Source organism: Hippichthys cyanospilos, chromosome 6, assembly GCF_059441005.1.
Source record: "Hippichthys cyanospilos isolate Australia breed blue-spotted pipefish chromosome 6, RoL_Hcya_1.0, whole genome shotgun sequence".
Taxonomy (NCBI): Eukaryota; Metazoa; Chordata; class Actinopteri; order Syngnathiformes; family Syngnathidae; genus Hippichthys; species Hippichthys cyanospilos.
This window is the reverse complement of record NC_142374.1, coordinates 8,061,592-8,079,853: the sequence shown is the minus strand read 5'-3', so window position 1 is coordinate 8,079,853 and position 18,262 is coordinate 8,061,592. Positions and strand designations below refer to the sequence as shown.

The following is an 18,262-nucleotide window of genomic DNA, read 5'->3' as shown; positions in this document are numbered from 1 at the left end:
GTATGGAGAGGAAGACCGGGCAATTGGAATCAAAACGGTAGTACTCTAAGGCAAACCTGAAACTGGAATCATAAATATGTAAACATCAATCGTTTATTGATGTTTACATATTTATGATTCCAGTTTCAGGTTTGCCTTAGAGTACTACTGTCCAAAATTGTGGTATACAATAGTGAAAATACAAATGATCAAAGCTATAACATGGAGGGATAGCAAATGATTCCCATACACGTTCGCTAACAAAGATTTGTGTGAGGGATCCTTGAGAAACCTAAATAAATAAATAAATAAATAAATAAATAAATGTAAAGGCTTGAGACCAATGTCAACTTAACTTTTAATTTTATCAATACTTGGATCTCTCTGCATAGCCCTACAGTGCATGCAGAAATATGGCCTTACCCTTATTTTTCTCAAGACACAAGTTTCGTTGTCAATTTAAGAAATTTGACTCTCCGCTGTGTGCAATTGAAATCAGCTATGTTCACACGCACAACTTCACCAGTCAAAATCCGCACACTTGCGTGTGTTTGTGAACTTACCAACACCCTGTCTAACCTGACTGCATAAAACACCCCTTGTTTCATGCCTCTAAAGTATTCATGCCACTAAAGTATTGTTTTTATTTTTAAATTGATTTAAATTTGGACGCTGTTTTAAGTCCTTGACAAGACAGTTAAGTTTCATGTCACAGAACAAAATGCAGAATTTTTTCCTTTGTTTGTGTGTGTGTGTGTGTGTGTGTGTGTGTGTGTGTGTGTGTGTGCACATTTGTGAAATAAATATTTAAAGTCTTCGTCAGGGACAAGGAGATAAATATTGTGACTTAGAACTGTAGGATATTTTCTAGTTTTCAACATTTATAAGGCAGTTGTTATACAGTGTAAAATTGTGGTAATGCACATATCAAGTTCTTTAGAGACTATTTGTCAAAGCTGAAAAAAAAAAGGTTAGGGAACATCACATTTGATTTATCACATTCAGCAAGTGTGAATATTTTCTGCAGCAACTCTGCAGCAACACAGCCTGATGATACGGCTAATTTTAGTGACACCAAGAACATCCTAATTTTAACCTTAACAAGCTCAGTGTTAGCTTTAGTCAACTTTTTTTTTTTTTTTTTTAAGCTAGAGTTCTGTCAGTTACTGCAAAAATAGACCGCATTTGTGTTGATGGGACTCTTTTGAAATTATTTGGCAATGTTGTGATTTTTAAAGTGTTGGAAGTGAAAGTGCTATTTAAACTTCGTTTTCCCCTTCACATAACTTAAGAACTTCAATAGCACTGTAAGGATTTGGATTCTTGACTGAGCTTTTGTGCTTCGAAAGAATAAGTTCCAAGGACACTCGTACACTGTGCCTCATTTTTTCAGAAGCAAGACAAAACCATTACAGACTCAAACATGTCATAACTCACCACAAATGAGGGATATTGATTTATTATCAAAATTGTCATCATTACTATCTTTTTTTTTTTTTTTTTACAGCGCAGCCAAATACAAACATGACCTTGCCACGTTTTTTGTATGAACTGAATTTCTATCTGAATGATAAGCTGTAGCAAAACTGGATAGATGGTCTTTCAGATGGAAATTGCACATGAAAGCATCCAAACATACTGTATTTGAAATATTTTAATTATGCTCACTTTGACACTCTATAAACATTCCATCTTTTCTAGGTGTGATGTTATTGATGTTATTGTCACTCTCGGCTATTTTTAGTATTATTATTTTTTAAGGGGGCACTTACATGGCGCTCTTACGAATCGAATAGGATTGCATGAGCCAATATATGAGCGTTTCTTATAATAGCTTACCCAGTGTATTGTAATTTCCTGTTGAAGTACACCTACAGAGATTTATAGAATTATTTTTGCATATGGATTTGTGTTAGGGGTGGGACTCTAAGGGTGTGTCAGTAATCAATTCTGATTTTGGGGCCTTGTATTCAGAATCGATTTTTGATTCAAACCATTTGATTCTGAATTGATTTTTGATACAAAACATTTGATTGGATTCAATTAAAAATTCATTCTATTTTTATTAGGACCTGAAGTTAAACTTTTTCGAGTGAGCAGCTAAATTGAGAGCATGGGCAAAGCATGAAACGCGTGCCAGGTTGTCCATCTCTGAGCATATAAGCAGCATTATCAGTCACAATTGTAACATTGTTTACTACTTTATAGACCATATTTTCATTAATTTACATGTGTGTGAGTAATACGTATGAGTTTCCATTCATTGTTTTTGATTTTATCTTGTTTTGTGTGATTTCATTTTGTTTTGTGGACATGCTGAAGATTTGTGTTAGTGTTGATGATGGACCATTTGCTTTCTGTTCTGTATGAATATGTGTTCTTGGTTAGTGCATTTAAAGCACATACGTGTGCGACAGAGAAAAGCGAGGAGTCACTTCTGAGGATGGAAAGAGGGAGAATAAAGATATGGCTGAATGATGTTGTTGATTTATTTATTAGGAAGGTGGCAGAAATATTTATCATGGCTTCAACGTGATTGTGACCCGTGATAGGGAAACACCACTTTTAATGCAATCACCACACAATCACCAGATCTGTGATGGTCAAACACCATTTGTTAGCAGCGGAGTGAAATGTTTACATTTACGGCCGTGTTGCTTTCGTGCGTCACACGAGTTTGAAAAATGTGACAAAGTTTCTTTTAATGAGGACGGCGCTGTTGAATTTCCCCCATTATTTTTGTGCTCGGACTTTCCAGAATTGACTGCAAGGTGACATCATGACACAGCTCGCCTCTGGCAGAGTACATCAGCCAACAGGAAGCAGATCGATTCCTAGGGACGTATTAAATGAATTCAAATTGTAATAAGTGAGAATCCCGATCCTTTAGTGAATCAATTTTTGGCACACTCAAATATTTATCCATTTCCTGTTTTTTTATAATGATTGTTTATAGTTATTGTGAAAAATGTGAGAAAATTAATATGATCTGTGTCGTTACTTGGTGAATATCATTAATAATGAACAAAAACAAGTGATCTGAGAAAATCTATAATGTGATGTGTATCACTCCAGTAGCCCTTTGTATTAAAAAGAAGTGGCTTTCAGTTTAAAAAAAAAAAAGTTGACCTCTGCCAGGTTTTGCTAGGAGTTTCCAGAATCTTTACTATAAGCTGTGAAATATTATTTCCTCAAAAAGGCAGTGATAAGAATAATCCTCCCTAAAGTCAAAACATTTTTTTAAATTGCAAATATTATTAATTAATACAGCTTACGTTTTTTTTCCACTTTCAACCATTTCCCAACCAAAAGATACTGTCCATGAGAAAGATTTTAGAATTCCTTTCAACTACAAATGTGACCAGGGTTTGAATCAAATCATGAAAAAACGACCTCCTATGACTAAAAGTACAAAGACATATTTTTATAGTTACAATCTTGAACTGAGCATGATTTACAGTTTAATGTCCACTTCATTTTGACTGGTATCCATCAATTAGTCCGGTTAAAGGAATTTCTCATACTAATTGTCACTCGTCAGCTGAAACCATTATGTTTAATATAGATGGCTAATTAGTCTCCTAAAGCATAAATTAAATGTAAATATCACAATGTTGTAAAATCTCACTGTTTATTTTCATCCACGAAATGAACAGGAGATATACATTCTCTTGCCAGTGCGCACATCGGATCACACCTCCACGCTGAAACAAGTAAAGCCAGAGAGGGAGCCAGGTGTTAATGTCGGAAATAGAACGTTTGGGTCCTCAGCCTGAGGCTCCCACCCATGTGCTACTGTCTATTAGTAATGCACATTGTTTTGTTTTTTTTTGTTTTTTTTTGTTAATAGTGGGAGTTCAATCATGTTCAACTGGGTGCAATCTGTGCCGGATTAGAGAAAATAAATCATTATTGGAATCTGTTTCTTTACTCTTTTTCAGGGCAATATACATGTATGTGCCCCAACTCTGTATGTGTATGTGGTTACAAAAGCATCTGCTAGCCAAATAAATTCTTATGTACTGTTGAAGATTCACTTATTTAAAATAATTGTAAATATCAACATCAAATTCTTTCTTGCAGCGATCGGATCATGATAGAAAAATGCCCCTATTTTTTATGTTGATGAATCATGTGCCACACTTTATGTAAAGTACCCCGCGTTACATACGAAGTGAAGGCCAGCTGTCCTACTTCTATGTTAATGCCTCATAACGTCGAGGTCTTCAACCAAGGTCATGTGGAGATAGCAGTCTAGAGTGGGGAAAACAACAGCAGGATTTTCTAAACGTCTTCACTATTGTCGCTAAACAGGCCGATATTTTAATCATTGTGGCAATTTTACAGCGGCGTATAAACTGCAGAAGCCATGGCAATTTGTTAACCTCCATTTGCTTTCAGGGCTATAAATTTGACCACAACATAACTCCCTGGCCTTGTTGATAGTTTATGGGAAATGGGAGATTGTGGTGGCCTGTGACAGAGCCTAAGCTGACGAGAGGTAGGGAGCTTGAACTGCTTAATAAATAAATATACAATGCACCCATGAGACACTTCTAGGTTACGGAATTGGCATGATAATGTAATTGCTTGGCTTCCAAATGACCTAAGGGATGAGCAACAGGACGCATTTCTGCAGGTACCACATACATTTTGCATTTTAAATATTGTCATGCTCTGAAAAATCTGTTCAGTGGCAGTGCTCTCCCTGCTGGTTGGTTGATGATTGGATCTGCAGCCAGCCAAGTGGAAATGGATGTCCCATGAGGCGCTCGGTCGGTCAGCCCAGCTCGCCCTCCTGTGAATGTCTGCATCTTGCACATGGTTTGCCTGCCAATTTGTTCTCGTTATCCGTATCGCTCCTCTTTTACAAAAGGAACTTAGCTCCAGTTCCATTTTGCTCAGTAGCCGGCCAACGAATAACAGTTGTCTCATTTTATCTCACAATTATTTTCTTTCCTCGGAGGTCTGTCAAAGCTATCGGCTAATTCATAGAGACACATTAACCGAGAGTTTAAAAGAAGGCCTTGGCGAGCTCACAGGAAAAGCAGCCACAAAGATACACTGCTTTCAATTCATAGTTTGGACAATAAGGCAATATGACAACTTTGAGAAAAATATCACTTCAGTGTAAATATTTCAAACATTTCTCCACATAATATGTATTCATTCATATTTATTTAATATGCCCCAATCAGAGCATTGCTACCAATGTTTTGTATACCTGCTATACCGTACACTGACAATAAAGGTGCTATTCTATTCTATAAATCAGTGACAAAACAGCTTGTGAGCATGATGGAATTGTTTACTGGCCGTCGTTTTGATTCTTTTCATACTTCTGGGTCCACAATTAAAAAATTCAAAATATTGCTGATTTGGTTGATAAGGATTTCTTCTTTAATCCATAGATGTGCCAAAGAATTGTCATGATTTACTCTACTGTGCTTTGTGCGAAAAAAAGACAAAAATATATTGTTTCTACATGTACTGTAAAACGTTTTGAATTGTAAGTAAACTGCCACTTCCCACAAAATAACAGCATGTGTGGTCCACAACTGCTCCTCTATACTTTATTTTGATTCAATAACAAGTCAACCGCCAGAATGGAAGAGGGAATTTAATTTGTTATTGTTAACATAAGTGACTAGATGGACCTTTTATTTGGCTTCAGTTAAATATTAAAATAATTCTATAATTCTTTTAAAAATATTTCATCCTTTCTAGACTGAGAAAGTCCACATTGTTTAGATATTTGCAGTTAAGAATGTTTAATGCAAAAATGGAACTTTTTTTCTGTCTTGAATGTATCACATAATTAGCAGTTAGCGCTAATGCTGGGGACGAGTGCTGTACAATGACCGCGTTTTTGACACCGGGTTCTAATCATCCTTACAATCCATAAGCGGATTGAATATGAGTTTTTAATAGCTATTAGTTGTTTTTTGTCGAGTCATGATATGACGTAAATAAAAACAAAGTCACAAAGAGTAAATTTAGCTAGTCTCAACCCCTGCTTCAAAGGCTTATTTCAAAGTCAACGAATACTACTGCAACTGAATTGGCTATCCATGTTCTATTTGGTGTGTTAATTTTGAAGTTTACCTTTGTAAAACATCTTTTGCATGTAATGTGACAATATTTACCTCTTCCGTCCCGGATTTTGAGACATTCTATATTGATTGTGAATAGTACTAAATGATCATTTAGATTTTTATTGAAATCAATTTTCATTTTTTTCTGCCACTCCTCTAGTGCAGATGCAATTTTCACATGTTAAAAGTAGAGCGTCCTCATTCATCTCCAGACAGAAAAATTGATCATGGCACTATTCTTCGAAGAATTCATTGGAATGAGCAGGGTTGGATTGATGAATATATCGACCTTTCAGCAGAGGTTAATGAGCTGAGTGTTTCTAGCTGTGAGTTGCATTGAACTTGGAAAATATTAAATGCTTCGCGTTATTTTTCGATCTGTTCTACACATTGTTTGCCATTAATCCCTTAAATTATTTTTTGCACCAAGGATATAAGTAGGGAGTTGTAGCATATGGATTAATCTCAGACATGCAGCATGTTTAGACTTGCTTTCAGCATTTATTTTGTGTTTACACTTTAATAGAAAGGCATATGCCCATGGTAATTAATGTATTTCTCTGAGTATGTATAATTAAACTTCAAAGAGCTTGGTTAAGCAACAAGCCCGGCCGTTCGTGCGTGTAACCATCAAACAGTGAGTTATTCCTCCTCATTTTTCAAGCTCTGGGGTGTTTACAGCTTGCTTATATGGCTGTTGAAGGGTTCGCTCTGGTTTTCCTCTGAGTATTTCTTTACTTTCAGTCACTCAATCACCTCTCAGGCGTTTGTCAGGCTTACCGTGGGTTGATCAAGGCCAGAGGTTCAAGTTGCACGCGATGCCAGGCAATGTTCCAGTCTGTAATGCTTTCATGCTTTGCAAACCGTGCCTTATTGGCAAAGATTAAGACTGTGTATGTACATTTAGAAGTGAACAATGGGTAAAGTTCCTAGTATGAATTTGTCATGCCATGTGCATTATTCATTCATACGCTTGAAAGACAGTGACCTTTGACTTTGCATTGAGTGCAAAAGGCACTCTGAGCAAAATGAAATAATGTATATACCGTACGTTCAGATTTGAGGACATGCATTTTTCTTAACTGTGATGCGAAGTGCTATGTTCTTTTTTTAGTTCAAACGCAGATTTACAAAGTACAACATATAGGCCATTTTTGCAATAAAAGCCTTCATATTAACTCCTACTAGTTAACATGTTGTTGCTATCGATCAGCCTTGTGTTGTGCTCTTTTGAGTTTAGCTCACTTAGATCACTTAAGTACCAATTCAAAAAAAATAATTTGGCACTTTGTCATACAATGTTCTACTACGCTACATTTTTGTACATATTTCATGCAAGGCACAAGTTTTGCTTTTTTATTCTAAGGGAATTAGGAATGTTAAATCTAGCTAAAATAAATGTAAAACTTGTTTTTAGTTTCCTCTGTCATGTTTACATATTTTCTTAAAAAAAGAATTAGGAGAGGGGGGAATTTTTGGTGAAAAAATCTGAGATTTATTTTTTTTTAGGGAAAATCACCTATCCCTAATGCAGGAGGACATACAGTACATATTAGGTTTGTGTTCTTGCCACATGTCATACCAGGACCACATCTGTCCAGGAGCCCCTTGAACCTTTATGGCTCAAATTCAGATGAGGGCCTTCTTAGGTAGTAGTTGGACTGTAAGCAGTGATATTCACGGACGAATTGAGCCTTTTGAAAGACTCTACTGTTAACAATCGGAATCAAGTTTTCATAGAGTCATTCCCCACTTTTTAAGTTTTGTCTTACTGTATATATCTACATATTTCAATTGACATTCAGAATGGAGATGACTGTTTAATTCATCCTTTTGACTAAAACGAACACTTTGTTATGAATATAACATTGAATAGGACTTGACTGACCTAGATAAACAGACCTTTAACTGATTGAAAAAAATCACTTGTTGCCACACTTTTAAAAATTGAAGTGTGGTGTGCAACTCATCTGAATTTAAAAGCGACACTGCCAGATTAAGCCGATGCTGATCCTGTTGCCGCTTGATACAGGAAAACAAAGACAGTGAACACTTCCATTGTTGTTCTTCTGCACAAAGATGTTGGCAATAGAAGCAAGGAAAGATTAGACCATGTACAAATTTGGGACAGTAGAAGTGAAGCGTCTTCTACCTAATCTCAGACTGAGTTTTTTTCCCAGACGGCTAAGATGTGAGGGCCTCAAAGCATCATTAGTCTGTGGATGCATGAAGTGGATTTATGGACATGTACATTAATGAGACTCTGAACCAGAAGTGGTTTCTGTGGATTGCAAAAAGAAAGGGCTTGGAGCTTGAGGTATTGTGATTTTTATTGGGTTTTTTTTTCTTCCCAACACACTTGCTTTCAAGTGTCTTTTTACTGTCAACACTGCCATTTCATCTTACTGTTTAGTTGGATTTCTTGATGTTCTTCCTTTGCTGCATTTCTGCTTTTGCAAAACAATTTGTGTCCTCTTTTCTCTGTTGCCCTCATCTTTTGTTCACGTCTGTCCATCTCTCGCAATGATGTATCAGTGCCTGCGGTAAGCTTGCCCGTGACTCATGCTCGTCATTGATTTCTGCTGTCCCCACACTGTCTGGACAGAAGACGGTCTCTGGGTGCTTGTTGATTGATCTCTTCATGATCTATTGACTGTTTCTCTGTGCACCCTCGCTGTGTCTTCTCCACTCATCTCCTGCAACTGCGTGCTTTGAATGTGTTATCAGTGCTCTTTTTTTTTTACTTTTTCCTTGATAATCATGAATTGAAGGTGACATGTAGCAAAGCATTCTTGTAAACTTGAATCTCCTTAATCTCATGGAAATTCTGTATATTTTGTAGTCATTTTTGAGTTGGTACTTTGTAAACACTGGTGTAAATATAGGTGTTGCTCCAAACGTTTTACAATTACCACTTAAAATAGTACTTATATTTTTCCATCTAAAAGGAAATACCGGTAGGTAAAAAATGTTCCAATTTCTAAAGTGGAGAGAAGCATTTATTTACAAATTGTTGGCCAACATTGTTACTACCACAATTAAAAAAAATAGAATAATTATATTCACATAGGTTTAATAATTCTATTGATAAATCCAATCTTAAGTGAAAACCAATAGGTCCACCTCTTTGGCGCTAATGGAGAAATTGTATGGAATTTTAATTGTAATGGAAATTGTAACTAGTATAGATGAAAACGAATTTACGGTTTGATTTTTCTATATTTTAAGAAAGTGTTTGATTCTATAGATCATACTGTATTAATGGAAAAATGAGGAAAATATGGAATTAGAGATTATTACAAACTTCACATTTGTAGGTAATGTCTAAGATTTAATTGATTCTTTTCCGTCACACTGTTCAAACCACCTAAACATGTTGACCAATTGTATCTTGTCCGCAATTGCTGAAGTGCTTTGGTTGCCTCTGTTGTGTTTGTCAGAATATCAATTCCTATAAGTGTCTCAGTAGATTTATTCAGTCATTAAACAAACTGGCGCCCTGATTTTCCTCGCTTGAGCCAGTAAAAGTTTGGGGGTGTATTGACACACCAGTCAAAGTTAATGTCGGGGAAGGCATGGTTGGATTCAGAGAGGCAGCTCTAGGTTCTTGTGAGATGGCAACTGACTTGAGAAAACCAATTTTTATTGGCTTTTTAAATTTGGGGCTGAGCAGACAGGAACAACTGTATGTTAATTGAAAGAAGAATGGAAGGAATCAATGGTGCGGTCAATGTGAGCGTCTTCATCCATGCTGTGTTCAAGACTTGTGGTAGGAAATAAAAACTTTGCTGTGCTCGGTAACGCATTGTTTTGATGCTAAATAATCTTGACTATCCCTAAGTTTAATTCACCTCACCATGGATGGGACGAAATATTGTGCGACACATCTCACAAGATTAGATCACCGCCAGATTTCTTGTCCCTACACATCACAAGATCTTTGTTTCTTTTGGCCAGTCTTTGGCAATGTATTACACTGGAGAAGGCACTGTTTGTTATTGCTCTGACAGAAAAACATGCTGCCAAACGTGGTGAGACTTCAAAATACTGAATAATGTATGGACAGGAATGCTTGTATTTGAGATGAATAGGGTTTTTTTTTTTGGGAAGTTTTTGATGCAAGTCGTGACAACGGCTGACTTTATTCTGCACAAGCTATTGCTGTTGAAGAGTCACGAGTGGCAACTTGATACAAACAACAAAATGTTCTTCTGAAATACCATTCAATTGTGAATTCAGGGCAGGAAAAAAAAATATTATGCTAGCATTATATGATGCTGTTGCGAGCATTTGGCGCAGCCTGTACATAAATTAGCCACTAGCTAGCAGCGCTTTACCTTTTAGAGAAAATGACTGCATGCGTTTATGCCTTACAGTTGCCGTTCGTACTGATGATTTTTGAACAAAACCAAATTAGAATATGTCATAATTGGTGTTTGATTTCATTTTAATTAAATCAAATCTAAATGGTCGTTTACTTTGTGTGTATGTATTTTTGTGGTTTTTCATCATTACTTACTTCATTACTTACTTAATGTGGGTTTTTGTCAGAAAGCCTCATTTATAAATTCACTATTTTGCCTTTTTACACATCAGAATATTTCATAATTGGTGTTAGATGTCATCTCGTCAGTCAATAATCAGCAGAGAAAATCAGCGCAAAAATAGACTGGAAACAGAGAAAACAATAAAAAGGGGACAGTTGTCTTTTTGAAAGTTGACCCAAAGGAGCAAATACAAAGCTCTCATTGTTTTTACTAACCAAGAACAAGTTGAATTACGTGACATTTGTTTCACAATAAAATAATGAGAAGCATCTGGTCGATCAAATCATGCATTATTTACATAACACTGAAACAAAGCATTTATTTTTCAGAGTAATGGTAAAATGACATAATATTTCCCTTTCTTTGTTTTATGTACGTGGGCAGTGGCTTGTAGGGGTTTCTTCAAGAGAACTCTGAGTGGTGTCACAGGACTTGTCAACAATACGGCAGGATGCTTGCCCGTGGAGGAAATTACAACCCACCTATTCTTTTTAAAATTGACTTGGGCTACATAACAATGTGGGCAATATGAAGGTTTAAAGCCACTGGGTGATTTTTTTTTTGACTGAGCCAATATATATATATAGACTGTCATATTTAACACAAAATGCAATTCTTAAGTCAGATGAACAATTTAAATGGACCTTAATTGAACATGTTAAGAATGGAGACAAGCTGTGGTTACAAGTAGCTGCTTAGAATTAAGAGCCCATTGAAGTAATGTGATACATTCTGACAGTGGTTTAATAAAAATGAAATGTTTTGATTGAAAGTCCTTGAAATGTATGAGTCGTGACATTTATTCACTCACTGAGGACGATAGACATCAAGGTTCCAAGTAAGTCAAACGTACACTTAAACTGGAATGGCAATGCGTTTTCTGTCTCGTGGCCAGTGTAATCCTGGCTTTAACGTCACATTGCCCAGTAACCTCTAACTCTCAAATCTTTGACTAGTAATTGTTGTAATAAATGATTGTAAATGCCTGTCTAAAGTTAGACTTTTTGTTGCATGGTTTGGTCTCATTGCAGAAATTTCTAGTCTCATGCTGAACACCTGAGGGATCTAGTTGTAACAAAGGATGTTTGTGTTATGCCGCTAACAACATAAGATGTTACATGTGGCTGAGATCTGCTTCATCACGTCAGATCGTACAGAAAAGAGATGTATAATATTTGAACAGGCCCGTAAAACATGGAATGAGCACATACTGTGGTTTCTCTCTATCCATTCATATGCGATGGCTGCTTTTAGAAGTGTGAACCTGGCGGGTATTAAATGTGTAACCGGATAGTTACGCGAGTACTCCTATGCAGTGACAAACTTTGTGACCACTGCTATTGAAAACCACATGATTTTATTTTGAATGTACATGATGATGACCATGATGATAATGATTTGTCAAAGTGATATTATGAAATACTATTTTATATAGTGATTTACATGTAATATTAGATTATGTTACATATTGCAAGTCCTGTTTTATACAGGCTAGGTTCCTGTTGATGGCGCGCTAAACTCAAGAGCCTAACGAACCAAAGTGCATTCACCTGCCGGTGTGGTAGGAAAGCTGCACCCAATGACACACACCTATGCCGGTTCACATTCACATACACTATATGGACACTGTGTACCACTAACTATACTGACTTTCGACTCACTGAATGAGTGAGCCTACCACCTACTGACTTTGTGCACATTGTATATATTGTATACATATTGTATATTCCAATGTATTGTTTTGTTTTCACTGTACATAATAATAACACATCTCAGAACTATATGCAGTTTTCTTTCATCATTGAGCACCTCACTTTCCTCCGAGCCAAATCAAGCTCTTCTGAACTAGCCTTTTCAGAATACCACAATCATTATTCATATTGCAGCATACCAAGTGCTCCAAATGCCTGATGGAGGCATTTGATATTTTGTATTATACGTGTTAGACTATCATGTCACTTAAACACTTACAGTATAAAGTCAATCATTCAATTTTAGCAGGCTACAAATCCTTCCTGTTTAATCTTGTACTGTCATGCTCAATTAGCCCAAAATGTGGCTGATCTGATCGTAATCATCATGTTATTGCACTCGTAGTAATGACTGCAGGAATCAGCGTGTGGACATACTGTGCATATTGTCACACATTTTTTTGATCAGTGCAGGGAAGTTTTTCATTATCATACATGGGGTGTATGTTTGAATGACAATTATCAACCAAATCATGCAGTCCCAAGCACAAAAAAACATGTTTTATGCAAATGAACAAGAAGATAATGCCCCCGATTACTGTGAATAGTAATACAATAGGGGATAAATCTCAATATTAGGCCATAGTTAAACTGATACTAGAAATATCTTCCTCTGGAAACTGTTAAGATAATACAGAATAGAACATACTGTAGTCTTCTGATACCGTAAGACAGTTAATTCACTGAAGTGAGAAATGACATTTTTTATACAGACACAGAAACTTGTAAAATAATTAGCCTTTCCTCATTATCCCCTGGTGAGAACCGTTCTCATCTAAAGCGCAACTTATTTGCGGCCACAGAGACATTGATTTCTGACTTAGCCCTGGATTCCACATGCAGCTTTGCATCTCCGCTCCACTGCCATGGTAAATGGACTTTCACTTATATAGAGCTTTTTTACCTTAGGTACTCAAAGTGCTTTACACCAACTAGTCATTTACCTACTGATGACGCAGCATCAGGGGCAACTGCGGGTTCAGTGTCTTGGACGCTTCGACATCGTCGGGGTTCAAACTCAGAGCCTCTCGGCTGGGAGACTACCACTGAGCCATCCCACGATCAGCTGCGTTGTGCATGAGAGCAATCCCACATATACAACTTGAAAAAGGACTTGAAAAATCTTGTCCGCCGCAGGCAATTCCACTGTTCAGAAAGCACCAAACAGGAACTATGTGTTCTATAGCCAGATTTACAAACAAAAAGCACTCCATGCGGACAAGATTGTCTTTTCTTTTGATGATTGATTGGATGAAGCCAAAAGCGAATGCCTCTGTTTGTGTGTGCCAGCGCCACGAATTTGGGGATGCAAGTACTTGCCTCGGCCGTGGCGGATAACCCACGCCGCACGGCTGTGCCTACGGATTTAGAAAGTGATGTCATAAAAGCTCCTATAGGTTTCATGTGTAGGTAGCCCAAGACATTTTTCCTCATATTGACTTTGTTTAAAATACATGTCCTTTGGCCCTTTTTTCGCAGGTTTTCTTTTCCAGGAAATCACCTAACCCTGGCAAGCCTTATGCATGCAAACAAACAAAAAGGGACAGAAAATGGTCTGAAAAGGTTAAGGCATCAAAAACCCTGAAGTAGCCTCTTTCTCCTCTCTTACAAAAGTAGTGTAATATCAGTGTGGCTTGTAAGCATGTTCTTAGTTGGAGTACTGGAGATATCACTTCAGAAAGGTCAGTACACCCTTACAAGGAATGTGCATTATTCCTGAGTAGACGGCCAGTTTCACTCAAGGTACCTCTTCCTTCCTGCAGACTGAGTGATGAGTAGGTGACACAAAAAAGGAAGAAGGTCCAAGATGAGTGGCAGCTGTTGTGTTTGCTTGCTGCCCCTTGTCACCCTCCATCACAAGTAATCAGCCTGGATTGAAAGCATAAGCCTCACACAGATGGTGAGCGGCTGCTGGTTATTTCACTTTGTTTCAAATTCTCTCGTCCAGCAAACTGAGTCACGCTCGTTGTTATCCCGACTCTTCTGTTATACTCCTGTCTCCCTTTCAACTGTCTCCTCTGCCACTAATCCAGTTTGTAAGCTCTCTTTAATTTATGATTAAAGGCAGCTTCAGCCTATCTCTCTTTGAGTATGTTTGTCAGGCTGTACTGAAACATACCCTTGAAAATTTTAATTACTTCGTCAAAAGATTACTATCTTGTATGCCGCGCTCTAACAGCTGAGCTTTAAATGAGTGTTCTAATGAAGTTAATGTGTTTTGCTTGAAGCACTGAAACTACTTCCTCTTAAATCTGCGTTTATATACCTGAAGATATTTTTGTTATGTTTTACCCCCACTGTATTAAAGAGCAGATTTCCAATCACAAGAGCTTGTCGCGATAAAATCTTAATGAAAAGCTGAAGGAAATAATTTGTACAAATTGCCTTTAAGGTGTATAAATATTAAGACAACAAAAATTCAAAAACTATTTTAATTTTGTTAAGCATCTCACAGTTCGTTATGTAATTTAACATGTTCAACGCAAAGCTTGTTTGTCATGTATCAACATGATAACATTATTTCAATTGAATGTGCCATGTTAGGTATTTTGTCCACACAATGGTCTAATCCATAGATGTAAAATTCAAGGCTCATGGAACAAATCCACCCCGCCACTCCATTTTTTATGGCCTGCAAAAGCAAATCACATCACATTATTCTTGATTTCCTTTCCATCATTTTGTCAGGCACTGTATATGTAAAAATATGGAAAGAAGATGGAACAGTTAGTATATGGTGTTACTCTCATAACAGCTCTTCAAGGGAAACTGTTACGCCAATATGGTCCGTGTCAATTTTTTTTCCTCCCAAATCCCCCAAAATGTCAAGGTTGAAATGTGAGATTTGCTTACACGTTGCTATATTTTAATTGTATTAACATTTTTAAACTGAAGTTATAGCTGAAGTTCAAAGCTCTTTTTTTTGGTCCTAGGTTGTCTTTGGAATGTCTTTTCTCTTGTAAAGTGTGGAAAAAAAAAATCCTATTATTCTTCTTACTCTTCTCCTCGTCTTGGCAATGACCATTAATCTTCCAAACAATGAATTGAAAGCACAGACTCTATCACTCCCATTATCGACTGCTGCAGTCTTCTCTTATTTATGTTCCATTTTTCATTTACCGCTTTTCCTCACTCAGCCACTATGCTGTTCTCTCAGTGACCGCCATGTAATGTCTTGTATGAATAATGCAGCCAGCGAACAAAAATAGAAGCACTGATTTTCTCTTGGCTCGGAATTCTCTGTAAAACTGAATAGTTGTAACTGGATAGTTTTGATTATAGACGCTTTGCTTAAAGAAAATTGGAATTTGCATGCGGCGGTACTGCGGCTCGCAAAGCAATATTGATAGTGAGCAGACTAAGAACGGTTGATTGCAAGTTCATGGTTCAGATCCTACTATCTCACCTCCGAGTACTTTTTAGTGCTGGGCCAGGTACTATGGAAAAATCTCAGGTAGATCTTAACGGCTATCTGAGGTGATTGGGGTCTTTTTAGCACTTCCTCTGCAAAATTTTTCTTTTCCGCATGTTGTATTGTTTTGCCCATTGTTAGTGCACAATGCCTAAAAAAGCATGAGAATTCACTTACATTCTGCTTGTATTTGTAGGGTGATTGCACTTTTGAACAAAGCCAAACGATTACAAGGTCATCATTTCAGAGTAAGTTGTCATTCATTATGTTAAACGATAGTAACAAAAAACTCCACCAGACTTTGGGCAGAAGTTAGACCAGACAACCTGGAGTGGTTGCCAGTCAATCATAGAAACAGACAGGCAACCATTCACACTTACATTCACACTGTCAGTGGGAAGTGACCCCATGTTGCTTGCACAGTTAAGTCAGTAAACCACTACTAGATGGAATAGTTGGGAGTAGATTTCAATTTTCAGTGCAGATAAATCGGTTAGCTTGGTTCAGCAACATGTTTTTTTTAATGTTTTTAATAACTTTATTTAACGACCTCTCATGTTAAACATGGTTGATACTTATAGCACCGCCTCCCCACAGTGAGCTAATCACGTCACGCTCAACGTGAGGCTTCAAGCTGGCAATCTTATGAGTCGATTGGCTATTGCAGCTGTCTATTAAATACAGTGGACCCCCATTCTATGACGTCCCTGCTTTACATTTTTTTCCATGATGTTTTTTTGTCCCCTCGTTATGCCATTTCTTTCGCCTTATGACACATCCAACATGGTGGTCAGTGTGTGTGCCTGCAACTGTTGATGCCCTGGCCCCAGGGTACTGGCAGATTTCACATAGCCTGGTGACACAAGTTAGCTGAATTCTAATTGGCTTAAAACTCTAAACTAAAACTGCAGCACTGGAAGGAGCGTAACCAAATGGATATAATATGACATGAAAAGAATGTTTATATAACTTTTATTAGAGTATAGAGATTATAGTCAGGTTATATTAGGCCAGCAGAGATGGCCTGCTGGGCCCACTTCTGGAAAGCAATGTCATTTTTCTACTGCCTAGTGCACAAATTAAAATATATTTATGTTTCACTTGTTTGCAGTTCCTGGCTTTATTGTGCTACTTTCTGCTGCATTAGAGAGAGACTATGTGTGGGTTATTAAATATGGGCATACTTGTCAGTTGAGAAGTTGGATGGAAACATTTCTATTATTTTATGTGTCAATGGTGGAGGGGTGTTGTGAGTATAACTCAGTGCTTGCGGGCATTAACATCACTTCGACTGTGTTTATTGTTTAGCTAAAAAGTGTTCAAGCAAAACTAACCAAATAGCCCCTCCCCCCTCAGCAAACTGAAGTGGGTGTTAAGATTTTAATAGCCTCTGATTGTTCAATGTTCTGAGCACTGCATATCCAAGTCGGTCTCTTTAGCGCCAACTCTCATTTGGCTCATTCTCTTTTTTTGTTGTCTACCACAATCTCTTGCTTCATTTTCAGTTGTCAGTTTCTGTGACTCTTTTCATGACGTTGATGCATTAGAAGCTGCCTCATTTCAACAGTGATATTCAAGTGACATGTCCAATGATGTGCCCATCAAATCTTAAGGCGGAGAGACAGCTCGTCTTGTGTAGTGGGAGCTCTAAAGTCGAATACCTCTGAGAACGTGTAACTCTAATTCCACCATTAAAATGTTTAAAACATGCTTCCGTTGAACTACTGTTATCCATGACATCACACAGGACCTTAGCGTTCCACACACGCATCACAGTTAAATTAACGCTGTGTACTTTGCAACATTTATTCCTAAAGAAGCTAAAAAGATGGTAAGAGGTGATGAGAGAGGACAGATAAACAGCAGTTATGTAATCATGTACAGCACTAGTCAAAAGGTTGGAAACGTCTAATTCAGTTTTTTTTTTATACAGTATTCCTATCTTTGACATTATGAAAAAATGTCACTGTAACAAAAAACGGCTTACCCGATAACATCTTAGCACTTGTTTGAGAATGTTTTATTGTTTTCCATTACCAGTGGATTTTATATTTTTTTGGTAATGTGAAAAAATGTTAGAAAGTGACATCCCTAGACACGCGTTACACAAGGGGTGACAATTATATGAGCGGGATTGTACGACGTTTATTTCAGATTATTTTGTGTAGCTTTAAAAAAAGAAATTGGATCGAACCTATTAGTCCACTGTCTATAACACTGTAATGCCCTTGCGAGCGTCAAAGAATTCGTTTAGTCTTGGTTCTGTCCAATTGCTACTTTTGTTGACAGAAAATAAAGAGAACTACTGTATTAAGAGGCGCGTCGTCCCTTGCTAACTGAACTAACGGACTTTCCCTGCAGTCTTCCCCATGACCGGACAACAACGAACATTACAGTATAATACTTTCAAGCAATGACCTGATGAGCACTGCAACTTACAAACGCAGGTGACCAATTGCCACGCTTGAGCAAAGTAGC

At 37.3% G+C, this 18,262-nt stretch overlaps 1 protein-coding gene across 2 annotated transcripts in view; it reads left to right on the top strand.

Annotated features, from left to right (window-relative positions):
* b4galnt4a (beta-1,4-N-acetyl-galactosaminyltransferase 4a) overlaps positions 1-18,262 on the top strand; it is a 131,131-nt gene that overhangs the window by 58,182 nt on the left and 54,687 nt on the right. Inside the window, exon 1 of one of the 2 annotated variants that reach the window (XM_088417582.1) lies at positions 8,262-8,391. The exons of the other annotated variant lie outside the window; for it this stretch is intronic. Within the exon in view, the coding sequence (XP_088273708.1) occupies positions 8,314-8,391 (78 nt within the window). The 5' untranslated portion in view covers positions 8,262-8,313. Of the gene's footprint in view, positions 1-8,261; positions 8,392-18,262 lie in introns of those variants that run through there. 2 annotated transcript variants of the gene reach the window in all.